The following is a 24,146-nucleotide window of genomic DNA, read 5'->3' on the forward strand; positions in this document are numbered from 1 at the left end:
ATTCCAATGCTCAGATCATGCAAATAAAACTCCTTTTTATGTAGTCCCAAGCTGGGAAAATCAATTAGAGAATCAATTTTACTGAACCTATGCTCTCAAAAAATATAATCAAACTTCAAAGTGCTATTTAACCCAATAAATTTACTTAAAGGAAGGAAAACCCACCCTTCTATTGCTCATTTCCCAAAACTCGAGAGGTTACCTGATGCAGGTTGGAATTTGGCTGGAGCTGCTCCCCCACCCACTCTGGAAGATGCTTTAGCAGCAGGAGCTGGTTTGGCTGGCATGTTGGCCTTGGCTTTCTCAAGCATGGCCAGTACCTGGTCTTTGGAAGTTGGCTAGAGAACAGAGGGGGAAAAAATAATGGACATGGAAGTTTTACAATGCTAATACATGCTACAGACAAGGCAAACAGTACTACTCTCTAGTTAGCATCTTCCACGATGCTTATCTTAAAACATTATATTTTCAGATATTTCTGTTCTGAGGTAAAGCACATGTCATCCGTTAGCTTCTTTCTGCAGGACCTATAGGAAACGTGAACTAGCAATCCTGATGCTATTTGCATTGAACTCAAAGGGACTGAAGACAGGCTTTTAATGACCGAAGACATCAAGTCATGAGATTGTGAGTGTGACTTGTTAATATCCACTATTCAAGGTCACATTATCTAATCTTAGTGACAACAATACCTTCAGCTTGCTGGTGGCTTTTGCCATCTTCTCAAATCCAAGATGCATCATAAAGAACGGCAAGGCATCCTGTGCCTTTTTACGCACATCCCCATTTCGATCTTCAAGACAGGAGTAGAGGTGAGGCACACACAAAAGCAGGTCAGAAGGAACAGCACGGAGGGTAGGCAACTTTTCAGCTAACCAACCAAGCAGCTGAAAGAAAGAATAAAAAGTTTCTAGGGAAGTGCTTGCTGCTATTTGGAACACCTAGCATAAGCCAAAGAGCAGCTCAGTTGTAGAAGTGTTTCACATCTCCACACACAAAAAGAACAAAGCCCTACAACATTTGTTCAGACAAACATTCTTAACGTGAACTTTAATATCAGCAGTTTAAAAAAAATGAGTACAGTATGTCAATATGCAGCTAATTTAAAATTTGGAGCCTGGTTAGCTAAGACTGCTTGAGTTGTTTCTTCCTTTTGAAAAAAAGCATTGTAATTTCAGCTAGCACAGCTGATCAGTAAGTTGCACTTCATTCACTTCAATTTATTAATGCCTCCAGTTCAGTTCAGGTCTTCATCACCATAGGGTTAATTAGAAGAAAAACAAAAGGGTAATCAAAACAGGCAAACTTTCCATTTGGGAGGCAATGAAATCTGAATTACGGCTAACATGCAGGGGTGACAGCTCATCAGCCTTGTGAAGTTTGACATTTTGTCAGTAAGAACAGAGTTACTTGTTTACCCATGTAACGGTCGTATTATGCAATGTCAGTCTGCTTAATTGAACATATTCCTTTGTAAGTAAGGTTATCTTGATTACATGCACATGTGGAGATGTTTACTTAGCAGAAGCCTACCTCTTGTCTTAGGAACGGATTTTCTTTTTTGAGTTCCTCAGATAGATCTTCACCTTCCAACCACTCCTTCATTCCTGTTTGTTCAGCCCAGGCATTCACAGTTGCTAACGCAGCAGCACGAACATTATTCTGTAACAAAAAGATTTAAGAAGAATAATTCTAAAGAAGGCTCAGAAGATTACAACAGAAGATTCTAGGTTATAGGCTTTGAAACCTTCTCTTCACTGCTCGAGAAACCTAATATTCAGAAGAACCTAATTTTAGTAATGCTATGAGATGCAGAAATGAACAAATTGCATCATACTAATTTATCATTTTTTAGTAGTAGTTTAGTAAAAAAGGACAAAAGGCATCTTTAGAAGCACTCTGAACTTGCTACCATTCATTGATGAGAGTTTGGGAGTCTCCTTTAGCTTAGTTTCCTAGCTAAAGAATAAGGTTAATGATTTACCTAATTGTAAAGATAGATGTAGCATGTTCATAAATCAGGGCAAGTGGGTTATAGAACCTGTTATTAGTTGCAGGGCACTGTTATTTAGGATACATGTGAGCAGAAGTCGAACCAGGAATAGGGGAGCCCTCTACTCTTACTCATTTTCCATCTTCAGACTACTTTAGAACATCATCAAACAACCAAAAGGTGCAAGTCTTATATAAATAGGAGTAACGTGCACAGTAATTTAGAATTTTTGCCCCTTCAGTAAAATAAGAGAAGCACCTATGCATACACTGCCAGTACCAAGGATACAGACACATTGAGCATTAATGTGCTAATGCATGTTGGCATACATCAATACGCGCACGTTGTACTTTAAATTTCAGGATAGCTTGTTAGCAGACTAAAACACATTTTGATTTTTCATTAGTAGATGCATGAACATCACAACTTGTAAACTGTTTTCTCTTGCTTTCAGATATATAGGCTCCTTACAAGCAGGAAGATCCGTAACACTGAGACAGAGGAGCAGTTTCCTTTTCCTAGAGAGTGACAATCAGCTTTCTTCAAGCAAGGGAGGGAAAGAATCCTATATGCTTGTGGAGGATTAGAAGGTGCTTGCTGAGTCTATGCTGAGTAAGCGTTGGCCTCCAGCAGAGTTGCTCTAATCTCCTGGCAATTCGGCTCAAAATTGAGCTTGGGGGAGGTACTGGCAAGACCATTCTTCTGCACAGAAATGCAGACTGTGTCAAGAGCCTTTCTCCTATGGGCACTACCAACAGCAAAGTATTTTGGTAGGAATCTAGTTCTGACACACATCTTTGGAAGCTTTTGAAGTGATAGCTTCTGTTGCTATTAGGACTTTCAGCTTCAGGCTGGTCGCCTATTTTCTGTTCTTTTTCCCTACTCACATGCAGAGTAGAAACATCAGAAGTACACCATCTCTGATAATTGCCTGTGAATTCTGGCACAAGACATTGGCATCGTACCAAGCCTCCTTTCCCTAACTCCTCAAAATAGCTTTCCCATGGTCCTAGCTTTGATTTTGACACTGTATCTTGACAAGCTCCACACTAACATTATACAAGCTTTGGTGTTGGTCATCAGTGACATGTTTCTACCTCCAGTTCAAAGGTCTCCTACATAACTAGACAAGGTACACTGGAATCCACATTGATACACGAAAAGAAGAGTACTAACAAGCAACTTTAAAAGCTAATCAGGTTTGTTTGGTCAAGTGGTATATTTTCAGCATCAAAAGTACATCTACATACAGTCATTTTGTTTCATTTAAAGTTGAAGCACAACTTTGACTGCATTTATTCACAAGCAGTAAAATATATCTCAGAATATATAACAAGGTAGAAATTGTTATTTTGATAATAAGCTGTCATTTAAGAAAGAACCACGCCCCAAGAAAAGTCCAACAGCACCACGACTTTAAAACTTCTTCATTAGCTTACAAATTACCATCTGTGTCTCAAAAGCAAGGCTAAATACTATAGCCTATATAGTTATTCTCAGACATAGCTTAGACAGTGAAAGGCAAAAAGGAAAGAGGTCTCGAGTGTCCTACCTTACTGTCTCCAAGGACTGTAATGACAGGAATGCCCAGGTTTTTCACATGCTGCTTGATATTGGGGCCCATTGCTGTTGCTAGCTGCTGAAGAATGCTCAGCGTCTGTTGCACCTGCACATAAACAGAAAGGCTTGGAATAAACTACAGTCACAAGCACCTGCACAAAACTCCAAGTCATATGGGGAAAGCAACACTGCTGTTTAGCTAGGCTTTTACTTTAGAATGCCTACTCAACTATATCCTTTCCAGACCTCAAATTCATCACACAAACAGGCAAAAGTTATTTCTATATTAAGTAAATTCCAATCAAGTTCAGCAAAAAAATGTTTGAAACAAGAGACTTATTTTTTGCCACAAGTAAAGCAATGCAACTTTTTTTTTTTTCGAGTTTGCTTACATTACTCTGAGTACAGAGGTAAACTTTCCCCCTTTTTGACTTTTTTTTTTCTCCAAAGACATTATAAAAATCTGCAAAGACAAATGTTTGTAAGAATGGGAAAGCACATAATCTGTAAATACGCTGTTCACTGGTTTCAAACTCTTCATTTCATGACATTATTAATAGATGTGAACCATAAGCAAGGTTCAGAAATAGCTTGTCTGTAGTTCTATGCTGTAAATAGTTGAAATAGGATTTCAAATAACATACCAAGATTTTATTGGAGTCATTGAGACGACTCTTCAAAGCAGCTGGAAGTTCTCCTATGTTGGGCTGTATGAACTTAGCATCATTAATTATGCTCGTCACTTCATCTAGACCTTCCTTTCGGATCTTCCAGTTTTTATCCCCAATCTTAGACACTAGCTCAGCTGTGATCTTATCACTGTAAGAGAAAAAAAAAAAGTAGTAAAAAGCCCATTTTCTTTGCTACATGTTTTTTTAGTAATTTAGCACTTTAACAACACAGATATCTGCTTATGAAGTGCTTAGAAATAGCAAGCTTTGAATTGCAGGGCAAATATGCCTTCAAGCTGTAGAACCCTAACGTACCCAATATCTGTTCTTGGCAAGAGATCCACAACATCATTCCCAACATCCTCCTGTTCCTCTTCCTCACCATCATCCCCACTGCCTCCGCTGTGCCTGGAAATGCCACGAGTTGGGGCTGGTGCTGTCTGCCCTTGCATCTGGAAGCAACACAAAAGACAGAAATTGCTATTTTAGAGTTTTTCATTTGACATGAAAAACGGAGACTGTTGCATGACCCAAATATGCTATCTCAGTGTAACAGACTTCTAGAACATAATGATACCCCCAAAACCAGAAGCTTTTTAATTCTGTCATAGGATAAAAAAAATAGACTATTGACCAAGCTACTCACTGTGTGTTTGCAGCTGCTTTGGCAGGTTATCTTCAGAAGTTTGATTCATTTACAAAAACACAGGTTAGACCACAGTTTTACTACACATTCCAACTACTGAAGTTTCCAAGTAGTTTTAGTTTTAATGGTACTTGTTATTAAGAGTGCTAGACTTCATACCTTTTCAAATTCTGCATCTATCTGGGAGAGAAGGGCGGGCTTCTCATCTTCAAAAAACATTCGCAAAGGAGGCCCCACATAAAGGTACATGACTCCCAGCAGGGTAATGGCAGAAGTCCTTACAGCCTGTCAGAAAGATGATAAAAGCACTCAGTCTTCCAATTAAGGACCAAAAAAAAAAGTCAGTATTAAAATTGTAAATTTACTTACTGGGTTAGTTGCAGCAAGAGCTGTCTTCACGTTACTGATGAAAGCTTTGACATTCAGTCTGTGGGGAAAAAGATGCTCCCGTGAGTAAAACGCAACACAGCAAACACCAATGAGAAACAAAATCATCACAACATGCTACAGATTAAAATAATGCAATGAGAATAAACCAGATACATACAAATGACTTAGAAGCAGAAAATATTTGCACAGTATAATATCCCGGGTACAATGCAGATGGTAGCTATTTAAAAAGATACTGAAATAGACAGGTTTTGGAAATAACCTAATAAGAATGTCAGTACAGTAAACCTAGGATATTTTACATCAAAGACTGCATTTATTACAGCTGTACATTTTCTTAAACTATGACACCCACACAACTGCTAGGACTCAAATCCCAAAGGATAAGTCCAGTATCATTTAAGCACCTGATATACAGGTGCATAATAAAAGGTACTCTTTTGTTGACCTGTCTCAGGATCATCCAGTGAGAATGGAGTAGTGATAAAGGATTGTATCTTATTACTGAAGTTAGATGCTTTTATTTACACATATAGAGCTGGAAAGGCAACTGATATAGCCAGCATTACAGATGAGGGAACAAAAGTTCAGTGCATTTGCACTTATTAGGATGAACAGATTCTCAGTCCAATATAAGAAATAGTTTCATTCAAGTTGCTCTTGCCAATTTACTTAAAAGACATACCCAGAAAAGCCAAACTCTTTGATCGCGTTTGAGAGCCAGTTCAAGGTTTCTGACTGGTTTTTAGGATTCTTTTGAGAGAAAGCCGTAGCCACAACCTGGAACAGAAGAGTTAAATGTGAATTTTCATTGACAAGCCAGGTGACTAAGCACTGCAACAAATGAGTTAAAATACCTGCAAAGAAAAAAACAGGCCAGGGCAAATAAACCAAAACAGCTAGCATAATAAGCAAGCCAGAACTTGTTGTGTCACTACAGCATAATATGATTGCAGCTGAAGTGACCCAGAGGTTACAGAAGTACTAAAAGGCAGCTGGAGATTACCTGTGCTATGCAAGTTTAACTGTTTTGACAATATCTCAACAAGTAAGTCAGTACCTTGCTATTACCTCTTTTGAATTAAGGTTTATTTAACTGCTACCTCAAGAGATACCTTGAAAGCAAATTAATTCCAGAAAACACAAAATAAATAAATCAAAGATTTAGGAGTTATTCCTCCGACTGAAAATATCCCACATAGTATTTCTGCCTTTACTGGAAGAATACCTTTACTATTCACTCACCTGCTCAGCAGTCCATGGCAACTGACATGCCTCAGCTATTGCTGTCATGGCTTCTTTTGCATTACTCCCACATTTCACATCACCAACCTTGTCTACGAGACCATCTAGCACAACCTGTGCTGAAGTTTTGGAGAAGTTTCCTTTCTGTGCAATCAATGCAACTATATGCAGCTTCATCTGCATCACCTGCAACGTTCATAACAGCAAGGAAGTCACTCATGTTTTCATGTTTTAAGACCTTTTAAAAATTATAGTTATAACTATATAATATTATATAATTTTATAATTATATTTAAACGATATATTATACATAGTACATATGTACTACATATATATAAAGCTCAGCAGCTTTATATATGTACTAAGATTGTCATCAGTGATGTACATGCAGCTAGGGCCTTTCAGTTAGTTAGAAAGGCAATTCACAGTAACTAACAGTCCATTACTGTTAGTTAATGTAAATAAAATGTATTACCTGAAAGTTTGTTTCCTTCCAACCAGGTTTCTTGGCCAGCATTCTTACTAGAGCTTGGCAAGGCATTTCACTTCTTTCCATGAGCTCAACAGCCTAAAGGATAAATATTAAGTTAGCCAGTCCATCATGAACAGTGCAAAAACAACAACAACAACAACAAAAACACCTAACAAAACACCCACACAAGTGAAGTTACCTCAACTGTCCTGTAACTTTCTTAACATTGGACTAAGTTGCAGAAGCTCTGAACATAACAATCGACCTGAACAGCCTTACCACAAGGCCCATTTCCACACGTAGTCCATTTTACATGTGCAAAGCTATTTAAGTGACAGTATTCATATTGCTACACTTTGTATATTCTTTAAAAAGCGTACTTAGAAGCACCTATTGGCCATTCCAGCCCTGGGAATTTAACACTTAATAAGTGGCCTGACTAGAAAGCAGATTAAGCTTGAACATAACCTAAATTAGCTGTAGTTGTTGTTAGACTCATCCATTCAAAAAAAGAGAGAATAAACACCTTCCAATGAAACCATAATATCTTTACATTTGAGTAAAACTACTCTGGCTTCTGCAGCAGCATTTCAGTGCAGCCAGTCACTGTTTCTGATTTCAGTTAGTGACCTTTTCAACTAAAATATTAAAATGCAAGAGCAACTACGGTGCAGTGTTATGAACTATTTGTACATCTGCAATTGATGGCTTTTTGAACGTGATCTCTCAATGATCTTACGGTATTATACAATAGCCAGGCTTCCTGTTCTAGTTGTATGTGACATCACGCTTATTTGCAACTACACAAAGTATTCACTGCCAGCTATTTAGGCTGATGTCATCATAGGCTTCAAACATCAGCTATTTGCCAACTGAAATTTTATTTCCATCATTATTACGTTTATTAATCAATTGCTGCTTAACATTCAGTCAACAGGTACTTGCAAGTGTTTTTGCCAAAATAATTGCAAACCTTTGCTTAAGCCTAGCTATCTTTGACACTAAGCTTTAGAATTGCATAGTATTTTAAAGATACCTGTATGCATCCTCAATACACATACAAGTACTTTTGACAAAAGCATATCTACATTAAAAACTTAGACACTTACTGTGCTATAGTTATAGATTAATAACTAGTTTAAAACAAACCACTTATCTTTTGCAAACATTGTTTAATCTATCTGAAGAACTACTGTGCTGACATATCACGACTCTGCTATGCCTTTTTATAAGAACTACCAGGCCTAAAAAGCTGAAGAAATTACATTTTTTGCTTTCTCCTTCTTCACCTCTCCTCCTATCAACTGCTGCAAACTCACCTTCTGAAACTCCTCCATGCAGGCAAGCCTCTCTTTCCAATTACCACTGTCCAACTGTTGGATACAAGAAGCTGGAAGGACGGCAGCAGCTTTCTCTTCACATACTTCTATCTGCAGTCAGAACAGAACAAGGTTAACATACCCTGCAGGATCCCACGATACAGCAGGCTGCAGCCTTAAGGGCAGATAATATGCTGGAATGACCCCTGCCCTGCAGTGCATTTACAAAATGCAAGTCACCATATCATAAGTTCTGTTGTAGACTGAAATATTTTGTATGGGATACAGTTTAGGGGCCTTATGAATTTGGGAGGCTGTTAAGTCATACTGCAACAGAAGAATAATCCCTGAGAAGTATAAGCAGTCAAAAATGACAGCAGGTAGCTACAGTAAAAGTAAACTAAACTTTTGAGGGTAATTTCAATGGAAGCGTGGGTAAACGTTCATAGCAACAAACTGAGGGTTGATAAAGGCAAATGGTAGAATACATCTTATGTATCCATTTTAGCAAAATGAGTCAAGTTTAGTATGTGAAACAAGATAAAATTCCCTTGTTTCACTGGTGTCTGCATTACCCTCAAGAACTGTATCCTTATTTTGTGTTGTATAATGTAAACAGGGTATAATAGAAAGTAATAGTACTTAACACCATAAAGATAACTGACAATCCAAAAACCTTGCCCGTAGATCTAGTAAAGCAGTAAATCAGACCTTTATAGCTTTACTAATGTTTTACCCACAGATGAGGGGAATGAGGTAATCTACCAAGACGATACAGTAGAAAAGTTTTTCTAGGAAAAGTAGAAACAGTGTCTAACCCATATCTATAAACTATATGAGTGGCTCAATTAACACGCAAAATTTAAACATTTTCCTGACTCAACTTACTATGAATAATATAGAATAAATTTGAGTTAGTACCCCTGCAGCAAATCACATATGCAGTTACATTAAAAGTGTTTCTATCTCTGCCTTTATCTGTTCCTAGTTCAGAGGCAACATAACATCCCTCATGATATTAGCATGATTTAGTATTTACTGTCTTACACAACCTGATACCAACAACAGCCTGTAGAACAAGTGTGAATTTACCAGAATATATCAAACATCCATTTTACTGGTTATGACTTCCATTTATTTGAGTGCACTGCTTTTCCTTGTCCAACAAAAATACCCCAACTTCTGTGAAAATAATTTTAGTAGCTGCAGAACTGATCAACTACTTGCATAAAGCACTTTGTATTTCAGAGAATAGGGGGATACTTACTGAGAGCTCTGATTCAAATATCTCTTTGGTCTCGGGAGCCTTCTTGCCTTTAGCCCCAGCACCTCCCATACCCGCAGCTGCAGCTGGCTTGCCTTTCTTGGGTGGGCCCCCAGGCTAGAAAGGAAACAAGCAAGTTAGCCAAGACCAAACAGGTCTCTGACTCAGACTCCAAATGAATTGCTGGTTTTCCACATCTATACATTCTGATGTCAGAAGATGCATTTAGAAGACAATCTGTTACCATAACTGTTACAGGCAATGTTACAGCTTATTTAGGTCATACATTGCTTTCTGACCAGGTACAGTACAGGGACATGCAAGACAGATGAAAAGGGAAAGAATGTATGCATTTGTGAAGGTTCAGGAACTCGTGAACTCATCCCTGCATTTTCCTATAGATACAGATTAGATATTAAATCTGTGACTGGCAGCCTGGAAAACTGATGTTAGAGTATTAATAAATACTAAAAAAAAAAAAATACAATCTATTCTACTATTCACTCCCAGGATTCCCACCTGGAGAAGTACAGCACTAGAAATATCTATTGGGATGCTTAAATCAATTCTTAAAATCCAAATAACCGTTTTAAAATAATACAGGCTAATGGTTTAAGTTACTTACGATAACAAACACTTAAGAGAACACAACATTTCAGTAGTAACCTTGCTATTTATAAAAAGAGCCAAATATTACTACGCCACCACAAAGCACATATGAGGCTCACCCGATTGCCTCCAGTGGTCTACTATTATTTCATTATTAAAATTTGGTATAAAGTTTGTTGCTTATGTTTAGTATGATAAAAAGCCCTGAGATTTCAGCAGGTACTTGATCAGAAAGTCCCAGATTCCTTTTGTTATTAGGCTCCCCAACTCCTACACAAGGACATTTTCGTCACAGTGATTCTTCACTGGAAGGAGATGTTCAACAGTCCACCTTTCAACTTCAACATATGTCTATACAATCACAGACAAATACATTTATCAACAACCTCTTGAAAATCTCTTACCTTCGCAGCAGGTGCTTTTTTCAGTGGTCCTGGTTTGGCTGCTGCATCTTTTGTTTCTTTATCAGCAGCAGTCCCTGAAAGAGCAGGGGTCTTTCCAGCAACAGGTTTGCTTTCCTTTTTCTCAGCAGCTCCTCCTGTCTTTTTACCATAAACCAGTTCTACCTTCTCAGCACACTCTTTAATCTGCCAAATGGTTAAAAAAAAAAAAAAAAAAAAAAAAAAAAAGCTGTTCAGCTACCACTACTAGATGTACAGTGTCCAAACAAAAACCATTACAGAACCAAGCAAAACAAAAAAAAAAAAGACATGCCACTCCACAGGTCTTTAAACCAAACAGATACTGTATCTAAGAATGAAAAGGTGCACTGACAGCATATCAATACAGTTTAGGTACTGAAAGTTAAAGAAAGGATACATGATACTTAGCAAGAAATAAAAAGATACTCAGACTCCCTGCTGCATCGGTAACTTCTAAGTAAAAAAAAACAAATAATAAATAACTAAATTCAAAAATCTGTTTCAAATCAGCAGCTCAAGCATCCTCTTTAGTCTTCTCTAGCTTAAAATAGATCTTAAATGGATAGATAAAGCATTTTTACAGCAGTTACAATAAACTCACACGATCAAGCTTTAGTTTGTCCACATCTGCTAGAAAAGGATTCACAGCTTTCTCTCCAGCCACTTTCAAGGCAGTGCCTAATGCTTCAAAACCAGCATCTCTTACTTCGGGGGCCGAATCGTTGATATGCTGCAGAGAAATACAGTGCACATAACGCAACTTGCAGCTCACATCTAAACAAAATTTTAAATCCACATTCTGTATCAATCCCTCCCCACCTTTTTTAAAAGCCTACAGCTACTACGGAATAATCCTTAATATTCTTTCCATGGTGGAAAGAAAAAAGTTATTTTTCCACTTATTTTTTCCCATGTACTGATCAATTCTACTGTTTCTTAAACACAGCTAGCTTCCCATCATTACATCTTTCAGAGAACAAGAAGGTGGTAAATATTTAGGCTTTAAGAGATATTGCAATACCATGAAAGTTTACAAAAAGTTTGAAGTCCTGCAATCCTTTTCAAATCTTCATTTTTGAAGCCAGGGAAGCTTCCAAGAAGGAAAGGGTTACTTCATAGTGGAAAAAAACCCATACATCATTTTTTTTTTTTTTTTTTTACACTGGTAAATGGTCTAGCGTACTTGTAGTCTATGAATTAATGACAGTTCTTTTTTAGCATTCCAATAAAAGCTTGCTACAGATAATCTGCAAGAGGCAAGTAGCAGTGCCCAGCAGTTTAATACTTACACATCACTATCTTAACTATTACAAACTAGGTGAGTCTTCTGTTTTAGAGACAGCTAAGGATGAGGAGAGTAAACTATTCCCATGACTGACAGTCATCTTAGAGTTCAACAGTCAAGACTCACTCTGATGGCCACATAGCACACAAGCTCTCTCAGTCTCTGCTGTACCATAAGTCTTTTTCCCAAACAACCCAATGCTTCTTAACAGTACTTCAGTACCAGAGAATTAACAATTCCTCCTGTTTTACCTTGAGAAGTGCAGCACAGAAGGGTTTTAACAGGCTCTTTGGCAGAGTAGAAGGCGTGCAGTGACGGAAGCTTCTTGCAATGAAAAGGGATGTTTGCTGCTTGATTGTTGGATTTTTGTTGTCCATCACTGCCAAAATATCTTCGCTTATGTTCTGCAATGTGGTCTACAATGTTTGATAAATAAGTCATTAATTTTCAGTAAAGGAAGAAAAAAGCAAGTAAGTACTAGAGATCAAATCTAAGACAACAGCAGTTTGTTTGTTTTTTGGGGGGGAGCACCAATTGTCAGTCTTTTACTTACCGTAAGAAAGATTGCATCAATGGCCTCCTGTAATGCCTGCACTACCTGAGGTTTCTTCTCTTTAAACTTCTCCAAGATTGTTGGAACAACCTATAGAAGAGAGAAAAAGGAAAAAAGTCAATCCATTCTTCACTAGTGTAATTATATATAAAGCCTGATAGTCTGCTCCCTGATTTTGCACAAAGAAACCAATAACACAAATCAGAATCACTACTGCCCCTCAAGGCCATACAACAACAATATGAACTAGTTTATTCTAGCTGTCTCTAACATTAAATTCTTTCTAGTCCATCTTTTTTCAAATATAGCTTTGCTATGAGAAATTGTTCAAAAACCCTAAACAAAAGGCAGATGTACAAGTTCACATAATTACAGATAAATATTCTGGATTGACTGGTCTGGGACACAAAGAAATTGAATAGAAATCAAACGGTTACACAGCAGAGTACTGTGCTCTCATCCTGTAGGAATCCAGGAAGGTATATAACCTGTTCCCTCTTTCCCAGCTTCCTCACAGCATTCAGCACAGCTCTGTACAATGCTCTCATTTGACTCACAGCTGGCACGGCTACATTCTAAAGCCTGAATCTTTCCTAGAGCAATACACCTGCACCGTCCCTACAGTGGTGTTTTTGGATGTAACAACTTGAAAAAGCATACCTGTCACTAAACCATGTCACGTAGGAATTTCGCAGCATTTTATACCCAATACAGCTGCTCAGTCAGCCAGTGCTGAAAGAGATCAGCTGGCACACTCACGTGCCAGTAATACAAGCACCTCCACTTAACTATGGTCTCTATAACCTACACAGTTGGTACTGTAACAAGAACTTCTACCATTAAACTACAGACATGCAGAGCTTTTACCTGTGGAAAGCAAGCTACTTCAAAGGTTTTGTAAACATAACAGTTGATAGTTTAGAAGCTGATTACATAGAGGATATAAGCTCTTACATGATACAAAATAGGTTTTCCACAACTACCACTTTCTACTCAAAAGTGGACCACAAAATCTCAACGCACTGTGACCAGACATATCACAGGTATATCAGAACAAGTCCAGAGGAGGGCCATGAAGACGATCTAGGGGCTGGAGCATGTCTCCTGTGAAGACAGGCTGAGGGAGTTGGGCTTGTTCAGCCTGGAGATGAGAAAGCTCTGGAGAGTCCTTATTGCAGCTTTCCAGTACCAAAAGGGGGCCTACAGGAAAGCTGGGGAAGAGACTCTTTCTCAGGGAGTATAGCGATAGGATAAGGGGTAATGGATTTAAACTAAAAAAAAAGGGTAGGTTTAGATGAGATATTAGGAACAAATTCTTTACTATGATGGTGGTGAGACCCCGAGAAATTGTGGATGTCCCATCCCTGAAAATATTTAAGACCATAGAACCTTCTCATAGGAAGGATACTGAATCATTAAATCTGTTTTAGTAAATGCTGACAGCTAGAGGGTGCACTTTTTTTTTTTTAAACGTGAAAGTTAGAAGCTATACCCTATGTGTAAGAGAAAAAAGAGAGAGAGAAGATAGTGGTGATGTGGGGGGAAGAGGGAGAAAGGAGGTCTGTGTGTGGGGAAAAACGATCAGTCTAGGGCTTCAAAGGCAGTCAAAGATGAAGAAGGTCATCATGCACTCAACTATAATGAGTAGTATGGTTCTGTGCTTAATTTCATTGCTCCTTTGTTTCAAGTCCCACAGAGTTGGACATTAGAGTCCTATATTTAACTAGTGGAATTTATACTACATCTAGCAACGTTTCTAGCAATAACTTTGTTTCCCAAGACTTAAAAAAACTGCTCTCAGGAAAAGCCTACATCTAGCACGCCAGTAAATCAGTCCAGCACACAAACCGAATCAACTTGTAGAACAGGTGCTGAGATGATGCAATTCAGAGCTGTCATTATGGTACTTAAAAAAAAATATCTACATCTCAATGCAGCTTGCTTAGCTGCTTGAATGGAGCTATACCTTTATTTTAGAAGCTTATTTTTCTCCCCAATATTAACTCCACAGCTGTGAGGAGCTGCAGAGTTAATATTTAAAATACCTTTAAAATACACATCAAGCATAAACAGGTGTAAGACTGTTACTTACAACTACCTACAGCTTTCAGAATGAAATTGTCTTTGCCCAAACTTTTGTTCACAGTTCAGGAGACTTAAAGTCACCAAATCTCATTACTCCAGAAACATTCACAACTCCTCACAAAATTTAATTCTAACAGCAGCCAGACACATTTCTCTTGGTCTCAAGCTCTACCCCCAGCTCCCTTTGACTTGTTAGAAGATAAAATTAAAGGTGATTAACTTAACGAACAATGCAACAGTGACTTAAGAAACAAGTGAGATACCAGCAATTAAAGCTGCCTTTATTTCCAAAGATTGGTTAAGCTCCCCTGATGTTAGCTGTTCATGAGACAAGAGTAGCAAAGGAGAGCAGAGTAGAGATTAATCTAGATCACCAGAACATTTTGATACTGAAGTCTCAGCAATTTGGCTATCTAAAGCAGGTAACAAAACAAGAAATAAACCAAAAAAAAAAAAAAAAAAAGCCAACTATACACGATGGAGCAGCTGTGTAGAATTCAGGCTCAGAAGTGCTCTTTTTCCACTGCGAGCCACAAATGCGTTTCTGTGGGTGTACCTCCAGGATGGGGTACTGTAAATAAAGTTCATCTCATGGCAGATAAATCACAGTTATTGTAGCAAACAAGATTCATTGCAACAACAAGCTTTATATTGTTCCATGTTAATAAGCAAGAACCTTTGAGACCTTAAGCTGCAAGACACCCTGGCAGGCACTTCACTTCTTGCTCCATCAAGGGGTAGGTAGGTATTCATAACAGTACAAAATCTCTCTGATAAATACCAGCCCTTGACAAGCAAAACACTAAACAGATAAATAAACCCAAGATATTTCCTGGTGTCCAGCAAAGAAAAACAGAAAAAGAAGTACATACTCTTACTTACATGTCCTGCATATTGTCCAAATTTCTTTCGGAGGCCAGTAGCTAGTCCAGCAAGGCATTTGGCAGCCAAAGCAACTAACATAACATTTGTATCCTTTCCAACAACCTGGAGAGCAAAAAGCAATGACAGGTTGAAAACTCCAAGTTTCAGAGACTTGGAAAGATTTCTTAATACAGCTAACGTGCTACAGGTAAGTTGTAACAGTGGTGCGAATAACTGAAGAAGTTTCTACTCCTGAGCATTACCTCAATTAGAACTTCTAAACTTTAATACAAAGAACCTTTATTAAAAAATATTAAACTGTATGTACACACTGGGTCTTATTTATTACCTTTTTGAGAACTTTCACCAAGTCTGCATAGTCTCCTGATTCCAATTTGGGATTTTTCACCAGCAGTTCAACAGCTTCTAGAGCTTCTTTCCTCTCCTGCCACTTTTTCGCTTCCTGCAGAGCAAGTCACATTGGTTTATAAATGCAAACAGTTCTAGAGAAGCATAATTAGCAAAAGCGATAGACTTTAAAGCTTAACTCTATTCTGAGAAAGTCAAAACTTGTTAAAAAAGTTTCCCTACAGCTTAACATCAATAACTGCAGTGAAACATTAAATACAGTACTTTCCCAGGATGATTACCTCAGTGCCTTAAAATTACAGCTTTCTTGCTGGTAAAAATAAAGAAGAAATTTATATTTACTTACGATAGTCTATATTTTGCTTACACTAGTCTGCTACTATCCATTCAAGTAGCAGTATAGCTTACATCGCAAAATACTAGTCCATCTTTAGATTCATTAGCACCATGTGCCATGGAATTAACGGGTAGTATTAGTGTTAAAGTTTCTGCTTACTATTTTCTCATAGAAGTCTTTGGGAAGCTTGGAAAGAATTTCTACAGCTTCAAGCAACTCATATGCATCTACTTGCGGTACCACCTCTTCCCCATCATCATCTCCTGCAACCAGAAATGAGAAAAACGTAAGCATAGTGACAAGTGAAATGTCAGCTACACTACTGCCTAAGGCTCATTTAAAAAACAGTATCAACACTTGTGATTTTGCTGTTTCAAAGGACAGATACTCTCTCATATAAAGTTCTTACCCCAGTCACATTTTATTGTGCATTCCACTTGTTTTGCACCAGCTTGAATAAAGGAACCTTTGTGACTGAAGTATTTGTTAACAAATAGTGTATCAGTGATAATCTCTGCACTCCACTAAAAAGCGTAAGTAATTTACCTCCGTCTCCATCTCCTCCAACTGCCTGCTGCTGCTCAAATTTTGCTTTCAGCTCCTGTTGGGAACGCAGGAACCTGGTTTGCTTAGGAGCAGCTGCTGACACTTTGACCCACTCTTCTTCCAGTTCTTTTAGCTGCCAAAGGGAAAAGAATCATCATATCCGAGATATTTTGTACATACCACAGACAAGACACCCTTCACAGAAAGCAACAGAATGTTCCCATCTCAAATCCAAGACGTTGCTATCTTTTAAGTTCCTTTTCCTGCCACCAACAAAGTGACTCGCTGTTCACACTCACTGTTCAGAAGCTTTTGAGTAAGTATAGTAACATAACACAACATCATCAACAAAAATGCAAAGCATTTGCATAAGAACAAACTGTAGAACAGTCAGAATGTTGTGCAGCCTCCGTAGAAGGTTTAAAATAAGAATGGCTGAGCACGGAGGAAGATCCTTGTTAAATCCATGCTGTTCTCAGATAGTAAAATGAAGATGAAACATAACACGCTGATACGTATGACGAGACAGTTGAAAAAAACAAACAAAAATTATACCTTGCTCCAGGAAGTTACTGCTTTCTACCCGAACACAATTAATACAAGTGGGTAGTAGAGAAAGATTCATTAATAATTTATAAAGTTTTCAAGTAATGGACTGTTCCATCTCCAATAGCATAGTTATCTGTCCTAATGCGATGCCACTTCCCAAAGTACAGCAATCACACAAGAAAATTGAGCGGAAAAATTGTGGACCTGAACACTTTCAGTGCAGGAGTCCTTTATGCAGGAAATTACTTGCCCTTGGGTTAGATCCCCAAGACAAGCCGTTTTACTTTTCCAAATCTCCTCCTCAGTTTCAGTACAAACAACAAAATGTTGTCCTGTCTTTTCAAACAAAGAGGCACTAAACAGGAAGCTAAAAATAATGCCTCGTTAATGAAAGCTCCAGTTTTGACCTTTAAGGATGACCAACACCACAGGATCAGGGAGGGCGAGCACATGCACGTGTAGAAGTGTTTTCTCAAATGTGTGGATACAAGACTACATTCTGCCTACCTGAACAGAATTTATGTTCTGCAACGGAGGTCTCAGTGCATCCCGTATCCAACGGTAGATCTCCACAGCAAGGAGTTTGGCTTCATCTCGAACAGCCTTTTCACGAGACTCGAATAGTTTTGGCAACACTTTAATGATTGGCTTCAATGAGATTATTTTTGAACCAAATTCACTGAAAATTAAAAACATGGAATAGCATCAGAGTCCAAGTAGGAACCAAGGAGTGAGCCACAAAAAAAATAAAAAAAATATTTAAAACAAAATCTATGATATGCACCTAGTACATACACTAGGGATTCTGACATTTACTGAAACCATTTTTTTTTTTTGGTGACACTACTCAGTTGCTGCACAATTTAAAAAAATATTTGTCCTAACATAATTACTCTCAACAACCAGATTGGAATTACCAAAATCAGGCCTCTTCTGAAATTACTTCAAAGCATTTACTCCAATCCACTGCCTAAATCTGTCCCCTTGCCAGAAGAGGGAAAAAAAAAAGAAAAAAAGCGTCCTTAAACTGAAATTTGTATGACCTACTTTTTTTTTTTTTTTTTAAATCAGAATAGAATCTCCTTTGTCTATCCTTGGAGGCAAACTGCAGTAAAAGCATTAGTCATTTTGCTACTTGTTGGATCAGATAATTATAGTAAGCCTGGGTCATCTTCACAGAAAATACATGTGTTGAAATACGTGCTACTGAAAGGACACAATTTTCCCCAGCCACTCACTCTCTCCTGTCAGCAGATTCTACATGTTGTTGGATTTAACACACAACACTTCATTTTTCAATCACTGTTGAATGAAAACACAAGTTTCCTTTTGATACTTATAGTAAACTGCTTAGGTTCTTAAAGCATATCTAGATTACTTCAGAAGCAATAAAATATTGATTCAGAACCATTTCTCTTCCTTGAGAACTCTAAATTAAACTTTCTAATCACATTTTCTTCTGCTTCTTTTCAGCCAAATTTTTCATGAGAAAGCTAGTCTAGTAAAAACGTCTGCTCAAGTACTGAAACTTGCATCCTTAAGTTCTAAAAATTCTACTGCTAGAAATATGAAGTAATAAAACATGCAAAACAGGCTCTGATCTTGGAATTAATGCAACTTAAATGCAAACTAAGAACAAATGGGTGATACAGAAAAACTAAAAGGGTGTATGAGGAAAAGTGGCTATACAACAATAGGCCACCTCAACTTCTCACGTTCTTATCTGATTCGTATAACACAAGAAGAAAAGCAGAAGCTTTAACACAAGATAAAAAACACCAAAAGCTAAACTAGGTACAACACAAATCTTGCTATCAATGCAGAAACTCTATGAAAGCAGAAGACAACTTTAAAGGAGAAGTTAATAAGGCTCCATGAACTAATTTGATCTTGCCATTTCAAACATAATAAAAAAACATATAAAATATCTGTATTTGTGTTTTCAGATTGCCTTTTTTCTGACAAAAAATAGTTATTCTGACCAATATTATGTTTCTTTTTTTAAATAATTCACTACCGATTGGGTACATACACACCCAACATAGAAGAATTTGATTAAAAACAGTATTTTTCACTCAATCTTCAAAATCAGAAAATACATTTGAAGGTGAACAAACAAAGATGCTCCACTTTTAAGACTGGGTAGTTGGTTTCAAGATTAAATTTGTTTTTTTTGTAAGTATGAACATCTTTTATTTTTCAATGAAGATACTGTTATATGGACAGTGGAAATTGACGTAATTCTGATTCAAAACACATTTAAGCTGCAGTGATCTTTCTCTTTTGAAAATACACAATGTAGTCAACAGGGTTCATATCAGTGAGAAAAACTTTTTTTTTTTTTTTTTAAATAGAAACAAATACATTTTAGTTTTCCCTTTGCTGTTTTTCAGAATTCAGAAGAGAAGCAGCACTGTCTGGAACAAGACACGCTAATCCTGCCCTTCTCTTTCAGAGGTCCATTGTGAAAAAGGAAGTTTGGCAAACAGTTACCATTAACCAAAGTGATCCTGATGAGGCTTGTACAACAAAGAGATCCCTCACATCTAACAAATCCCATGATGCTCTAACAACTGTTGTTGCCATAAAATGCCAGTATAGATACATCCTATTCAACAAGTCTTTTTAGCCTGTTAAAAACACTGAAGTGTCTCCACATTCTACTGGAGCTAGGGGAAGGAAAGAAAATGCACACACAGAAAAAAAAAAAAAAAAAAAAAAAACACACAACACACAGAATAAGAAAGTCCCCAAACTAAAAGCTTACCTTAGTGCTTTCCTCAGTGTCTCTATACATGCTACTATGATTTTCGGGTTTTTGTTATCCAGACCCTTCAGTAACTCTTCTTGTACTGCCTCCCCTTTCTCTATTTCTATATACATTAGACATATATCTACACCCAGCTCCTTCGCTCTGGCTTTTGGCTGATTGAACACTTTATTTACAACTCCAGAAGCTACTTCTCCTGTTGTCCTGGAAGAAGGAAGAATGTTTAGGTGAATCAGGTGTCCTCCATTGTTATCCACAGGAAAAAGCACACACAACATCAGAAATATGGATTAGAACTCAGTAAGTCCTCATACAATAGGGACTAAATTCTAAACTAACTTCAAAAGGTAATAACCTTCTGTAAGAGATGATTTTAACCTCTCGTTTAATCAAGAGAACTCCTGCAGACTGAGTGCTATTCTGCATGTTCCTAATAGTAGGCTACACCAAACAGCGAATACAAGACATTTTCTCAGAAGTATATTTATTAATACACATTAGTTCTGGTCCGTAACTGAATGTTATCTCCTGAAATTGCATATATTACTGTTAACATACTGCACTGGAGAATAAATAGAAATTAATTTGTTGGGATTATTTCAAAGCTGCCGACACGCTTTGTAATGAAATTGTTTCATTTACACCACTTGTAAGTTAAGGGGCTTGGAAAAGCTGTTAGATTTTTGATCTATGGTTTGGATTTATGCATTTGTTAAAGATACTTTTTTTTATTCATTTTATCAGGTCACTTAAAGCCAGTGGACCAAAACACTGATCAGGTGCATTAGGATTTTTAATTTCACCCCCAGGAGCACAGGCTATTTCAGGGGCTTGACAGCCAAGAAATACTAACAAACGTCCTGTGAAGAAATTGGCAGCTATGCAGATTCAGACCAGTTAAGCTAGATGCAACTCCACATAAACATAATGGTTAAATTATAGGAATATCACCCAGGAAAGAGCCTCCCTGCATATACACACTTTTTTTTTTTTAATAAAATAATTAAAAAAAAATAACAGGGATTCCAATTCACAACATCCATATCACCAATTTACAGATTCTCTGCCACTTCAGAAATCTGTATTACTCTTGAATAGTTCCTTTGAACATTGTTATCATATGGCATTATGTAAGCAACTTGTGACACATTAACATGCACATGGAGACCATCTACAAGGAAAGCCTGCCATTCAGCAAGCTTTCTAGATCTGAAAGCTAATCCTGATCTCAACAGTAAATACCAGAGTTATTAATGGCCACCACAAAATTCACCTGCAGACTCTCAGAGAGGCACATGAAACTCCTAACAGCCTACTGATAGCAAGCAAAGGCTACTTACTTCCCTGCTACGTGAGCATTTTCAACATAGGCAAGTGCTGCTTCCAGTCCTTTCAACTGAGCCACTGCATTGGAGTCTGTCACAAATTTCTTTATCAATCCAAGATACTTGGACCATTCAGGACTCTTCTCATCATCTATCTTCTGGAAGAGCTTAAGGGCTTCTTCATAGCCATTTAATCTGGCTTTCCACAGCTGGAAACAAAAGTCAAATGCATAAGTATTGTGCTAGTACAAACCTTAACTCACCAGTCTTGCAAAGTACTTCAATCATAGTTGAAGGTGTGCTCAGTAAGCTAGCATCCTCAGGATGTATCTTCAATGACTACATGAATAACATGCAACAGGACAAAACACTGTTTTCCTGTCAACAGTGATCTGGCTAGAGAGATGCCAGTACGCTACGCTGCTCTTCACAAGCTCTAGCAACCACCAGTGAGTAGGTGTGATCCTAACCAGAGTATCAGCTACAGATGAGTAATCTCTCCACATGCACAAGTACGCTGATCTTTCAGCACACACGCTTTTGCCATACAGATTATCATGCAACTAAATTGTGCTTAATAGATGTTATTCTACCTCTAGGCTGAGCAGAACTGGTGGTTTCAGACCCGTCATACACATGCTGTGCAGCTATATTACCTAATTTTGGTGCAAACAGGTAAGGGAATACCACTGCCTCACCACAGCACTGATATACAATAAACCAAACCCAAAGAGAAGGTGTCCTACCTTATGTTCACATTTCTGGTCAATGGGCAGTTTCATCCACTCACTGTCGTCCCCCATTGTTAATTCAGGTTCTCTCTACAATTACACTAATTCCTGCGGAGACAGAGACAAGTCAGAACACAGAAAAATACATGAGGCGTTACCTGCAACACAGTTGAGGAAAAAAAAAAAAAAAAAGACAGTTCTGTACCAAGTCTTCTAGCCAACATGAAACCCATGCTCCCAAGCTTGTAATTGTATTTAGGTATGTACTAAGACTAGAGCAGTACTCTTTTAGCCCTGTAAGGCTACCAGAAGCCACTGAAGGTTAAAGAGCCGTGCATTGAGTAACATTTCAGGTATTAAAATTCTCAATCTGTGGAAGTTTTAGTAAACTAAGATTAAAGCATGCAGAATATAGCCTTGTCTAGGCTTGAGGAATAATGTACTACAATGAAGGAGCTGATAAGAAATGACTACCCATCAACACCAGCAAACTGACTCTTACTGACATGTGCTTTCTGTAACAGGTGGCATGAATCAGTGTTGAAAAAATAATCGGGTGCTAGCATGAGGACAGCCATTTTAGCCACTTTACACACAGCACATCTGAAATGAACAGTCCCAAGAGAAGAACAATCTCCCTTTTTGCTAGCTGTGCCCTTATGCCCCAATTCTAACATAATCAGCATTGCCAACTGTCAACAAGAGGATCAGTTTCTTACTTTATGTAGGCTCAAAACATTACTCAATTCAAGTTTGTAAGTGTTTCCCCCCCCTTATTAAAATAGGAATATTGACCATTAGGGGTATGAGATGAGACCTCAGGCTTAAGGCCCATCTTTGACATGCTGTACAACTAATACAAACACTCAGAGAATAAGCTTGATGAAGAGGAAATAAGCAAAATGAAAACAGCAGCAATGAGAAGACTCGAAACATTATTTATACAAACAAGTGAAATCAAACCAGGTAAGGATTAACACGTTCCAGAATACCAATTCAAATCCACAGACAAAAAAAAAAAAAAAAAAGAGAGGAAAACTCCAAAAACTGGTGGCCACTATATTCAATAATCCAACTCTGCTGGTATATAAACACCTTCAGGAGCACAATACTCCTGATGTAAATTCAGCCTATGCCAGCAAAACTGCTTATTTCACCTACAAAGTGCTTCATACAAACTACGCACAGCAGTTCTCCATAGCCAAATAGGCCCTAGAATAAGGAGCGGAATTTCATCGGTGTAAGTTAATACAAGCAAGTCCTGCAAAGCTATCTGCCAGCCACACAGCACTAACATACAGCTGGTGCAATAGGAACACCAGGCTAGCAATACTCCACGAGAAAATGAAGCTGCATTTATGATAAAAAACACTCTTCAAACAGCTCATCTAGTCAAGGACACGGGAATGCCCCCATGTGAGTGCAGTCACGGGAGCAGACTCCCCTTTTTTAATCCATCAGGTCAGCCTCGCAGCCAAGCAACATCAGGAGAGGCACAGCATTGCCATATAAGCTGTGTTTGCATCAGGAACACCTTTAACTTCACGTACCAGTACAGAAAATATGGGGGCACTTCCTAAGTGGGGATGCAAATCACAACTAGATACAGCGCTCCCTCCCTGGCTCACACACACTGAATGTGCTCCATTTATTCTTGTCAAGGATAAGGAGTTCAGTAGTTTTCAATCTCGCTGAGGAACTTGGAGGTAGTATTCAAGCCGTTCCCTGTCTGTATCCTTTTGTTGATGAAAGCAACACAAGGACAAGAGGTACTCACGGGTAAAACAGGAAAAGGAGTAAGGTACCAACATACCTGGCAGCAGCACAAACACCGGAGTACAGTTTTGACACTTGTAACACAACAAACCCTCATCTACACCCCGTTTGTTTGGAAACCTGTCAGCAACACCAACTCCCGACCTCAGCAGTGCAAGGGGGCACCTTTCTCTCCAGAGACTTGTTCCACCAGGGAAAATCTTAGTGCAGGTCAGTGATGCCTTACTGCAACCCTACAATCGGTTCAAACACTCAATCAGGAGCAGTTCCCCTAAAAAGCCTCAGCCGTTGCAAGCCTGATGCAGATTTCCAAGTACATTCCTTTTAAACCTTTACACGCTGACAATAGTTCACTGCTATGAAGT

The 24,146-nt window shown here is 38.1% G+C and overlaps 1 protein-coding gene across 4 annotated transcripts in view; it reads right to left on the minus strand.

Moving 5' to 3' along the window:
• CKAP5 (cytoskeleton associated protein 5) overlaps positions 1 to 24,146 on the minus strand; it is a 46,391-nt gene that overhangs the window by 16,156 nt on the left and 6,089 nt on the right. For all 4 annotated transcript variants that reach the window (XM_084519704.1, XM_084519703.1, XM_084519701.1 and 1 more), the window contains exons 2-26: positions 22,021 to 22,113; positions 21,290 to 21,483; positions 19,947 to 20,153; positions 17,687 to 17,858; positions 16,631 to 16,763; positions 16,244 to 16,347; positions 15,728 to 15,841; positions 15,397 to 15,501; positions 12,430 to 12,519; positions 12,128 to 12,292; positions 11,193 to 11,321; positions 10,574 to 10,756; positions 9,564 to 9,677; positions 8,297 to 8,407; positions 6,981 to 7,073; positions 6,506 to 6,691; positions 5,946 to 6,040; positions 5,240 to 5,297; positions 5,030 to 5,155; positions 4,540 to 4,676; positions 4,198 to 4,372; positions 3,546 to 3,659; positions 1,534 to 1,662; positions 693 to 887; positions 203 to 338 (exon numbers count right to left, since the gene is read on the minus strand). In XM_084519704.1, coding sequence (XP_084375830.1) covers positions 203 to 338; positions 693 to 887; positions 1,534 to 1,662; positions 3,546 to 3,659; positions 4,198 to 4,372; positions 4,540 to 4,676; positions 5,030 to 5,155; positions 5,240 to 5,297; positions 5,946 to 6,040; positions 6,506 to 6,691; positions 6,981 to 7,073; positions 8,297 to 8,407; positions 9,564 to 9,677; positions 10,574 to 10,756; positions 11,193 to 11,321; positions 12,128 to 12,292; positions 12,430 to 12,519; positions 15,397 to 15,501; positions 15,728 to 15,841; positions 16,244 to 16,347; positions 16,631 to 16,763; positions 17,687 to 17,858; positions 19,947 to 20,153; positions 21,290 to 21,483; positions 22,021 to 22,077 — 3,322 coding nt within the window. In that variant the 5' untranslated portion in view covers positions 22,078 to 22,113. The remainder of the gene's footprint in view (positions 1 to 202; positions 339 to 692; positions 888 to 1,533; positions 1,663 to 3,545; positions 3,660 to 4,197; positions 4,373 to 4,539; positions 4,677 to 5,029; positions 5,156 to 5,239; positions 5,298 to 5,945; positions 6,041 to 6,505; positions 6,692 to 6,980; positions 7,074 to 8,296; positions 8,408 to 9,563; positions 9,678 to 10,573; positions 10,757 to 11,192; positions 11,322 to 12,127; positions 12,293 to 12,429; positions 12,520 to 15,396; positions 15,502 to 15,727; positions 15,842 to 16,243; positions 16,348 to 16,630; positions 16,764 to 17,686; positions 17,859 to 19,946; positions 20,154 to 21,289; positions 21,484 to 22,020; positions 22,114 to 24,146) is intronic.

The sequence above is a fragment of the Aythya ferina genome (assembly GCF_964211825.1).
Source record: "Aythya ferina genome assembly, chromosome: 5".
Lineage (NCBI taxonomy): Eukaryota > Metazoa > Chordata > Aves > Anseriformes > Anatidae > Aythya > Aythya ferina.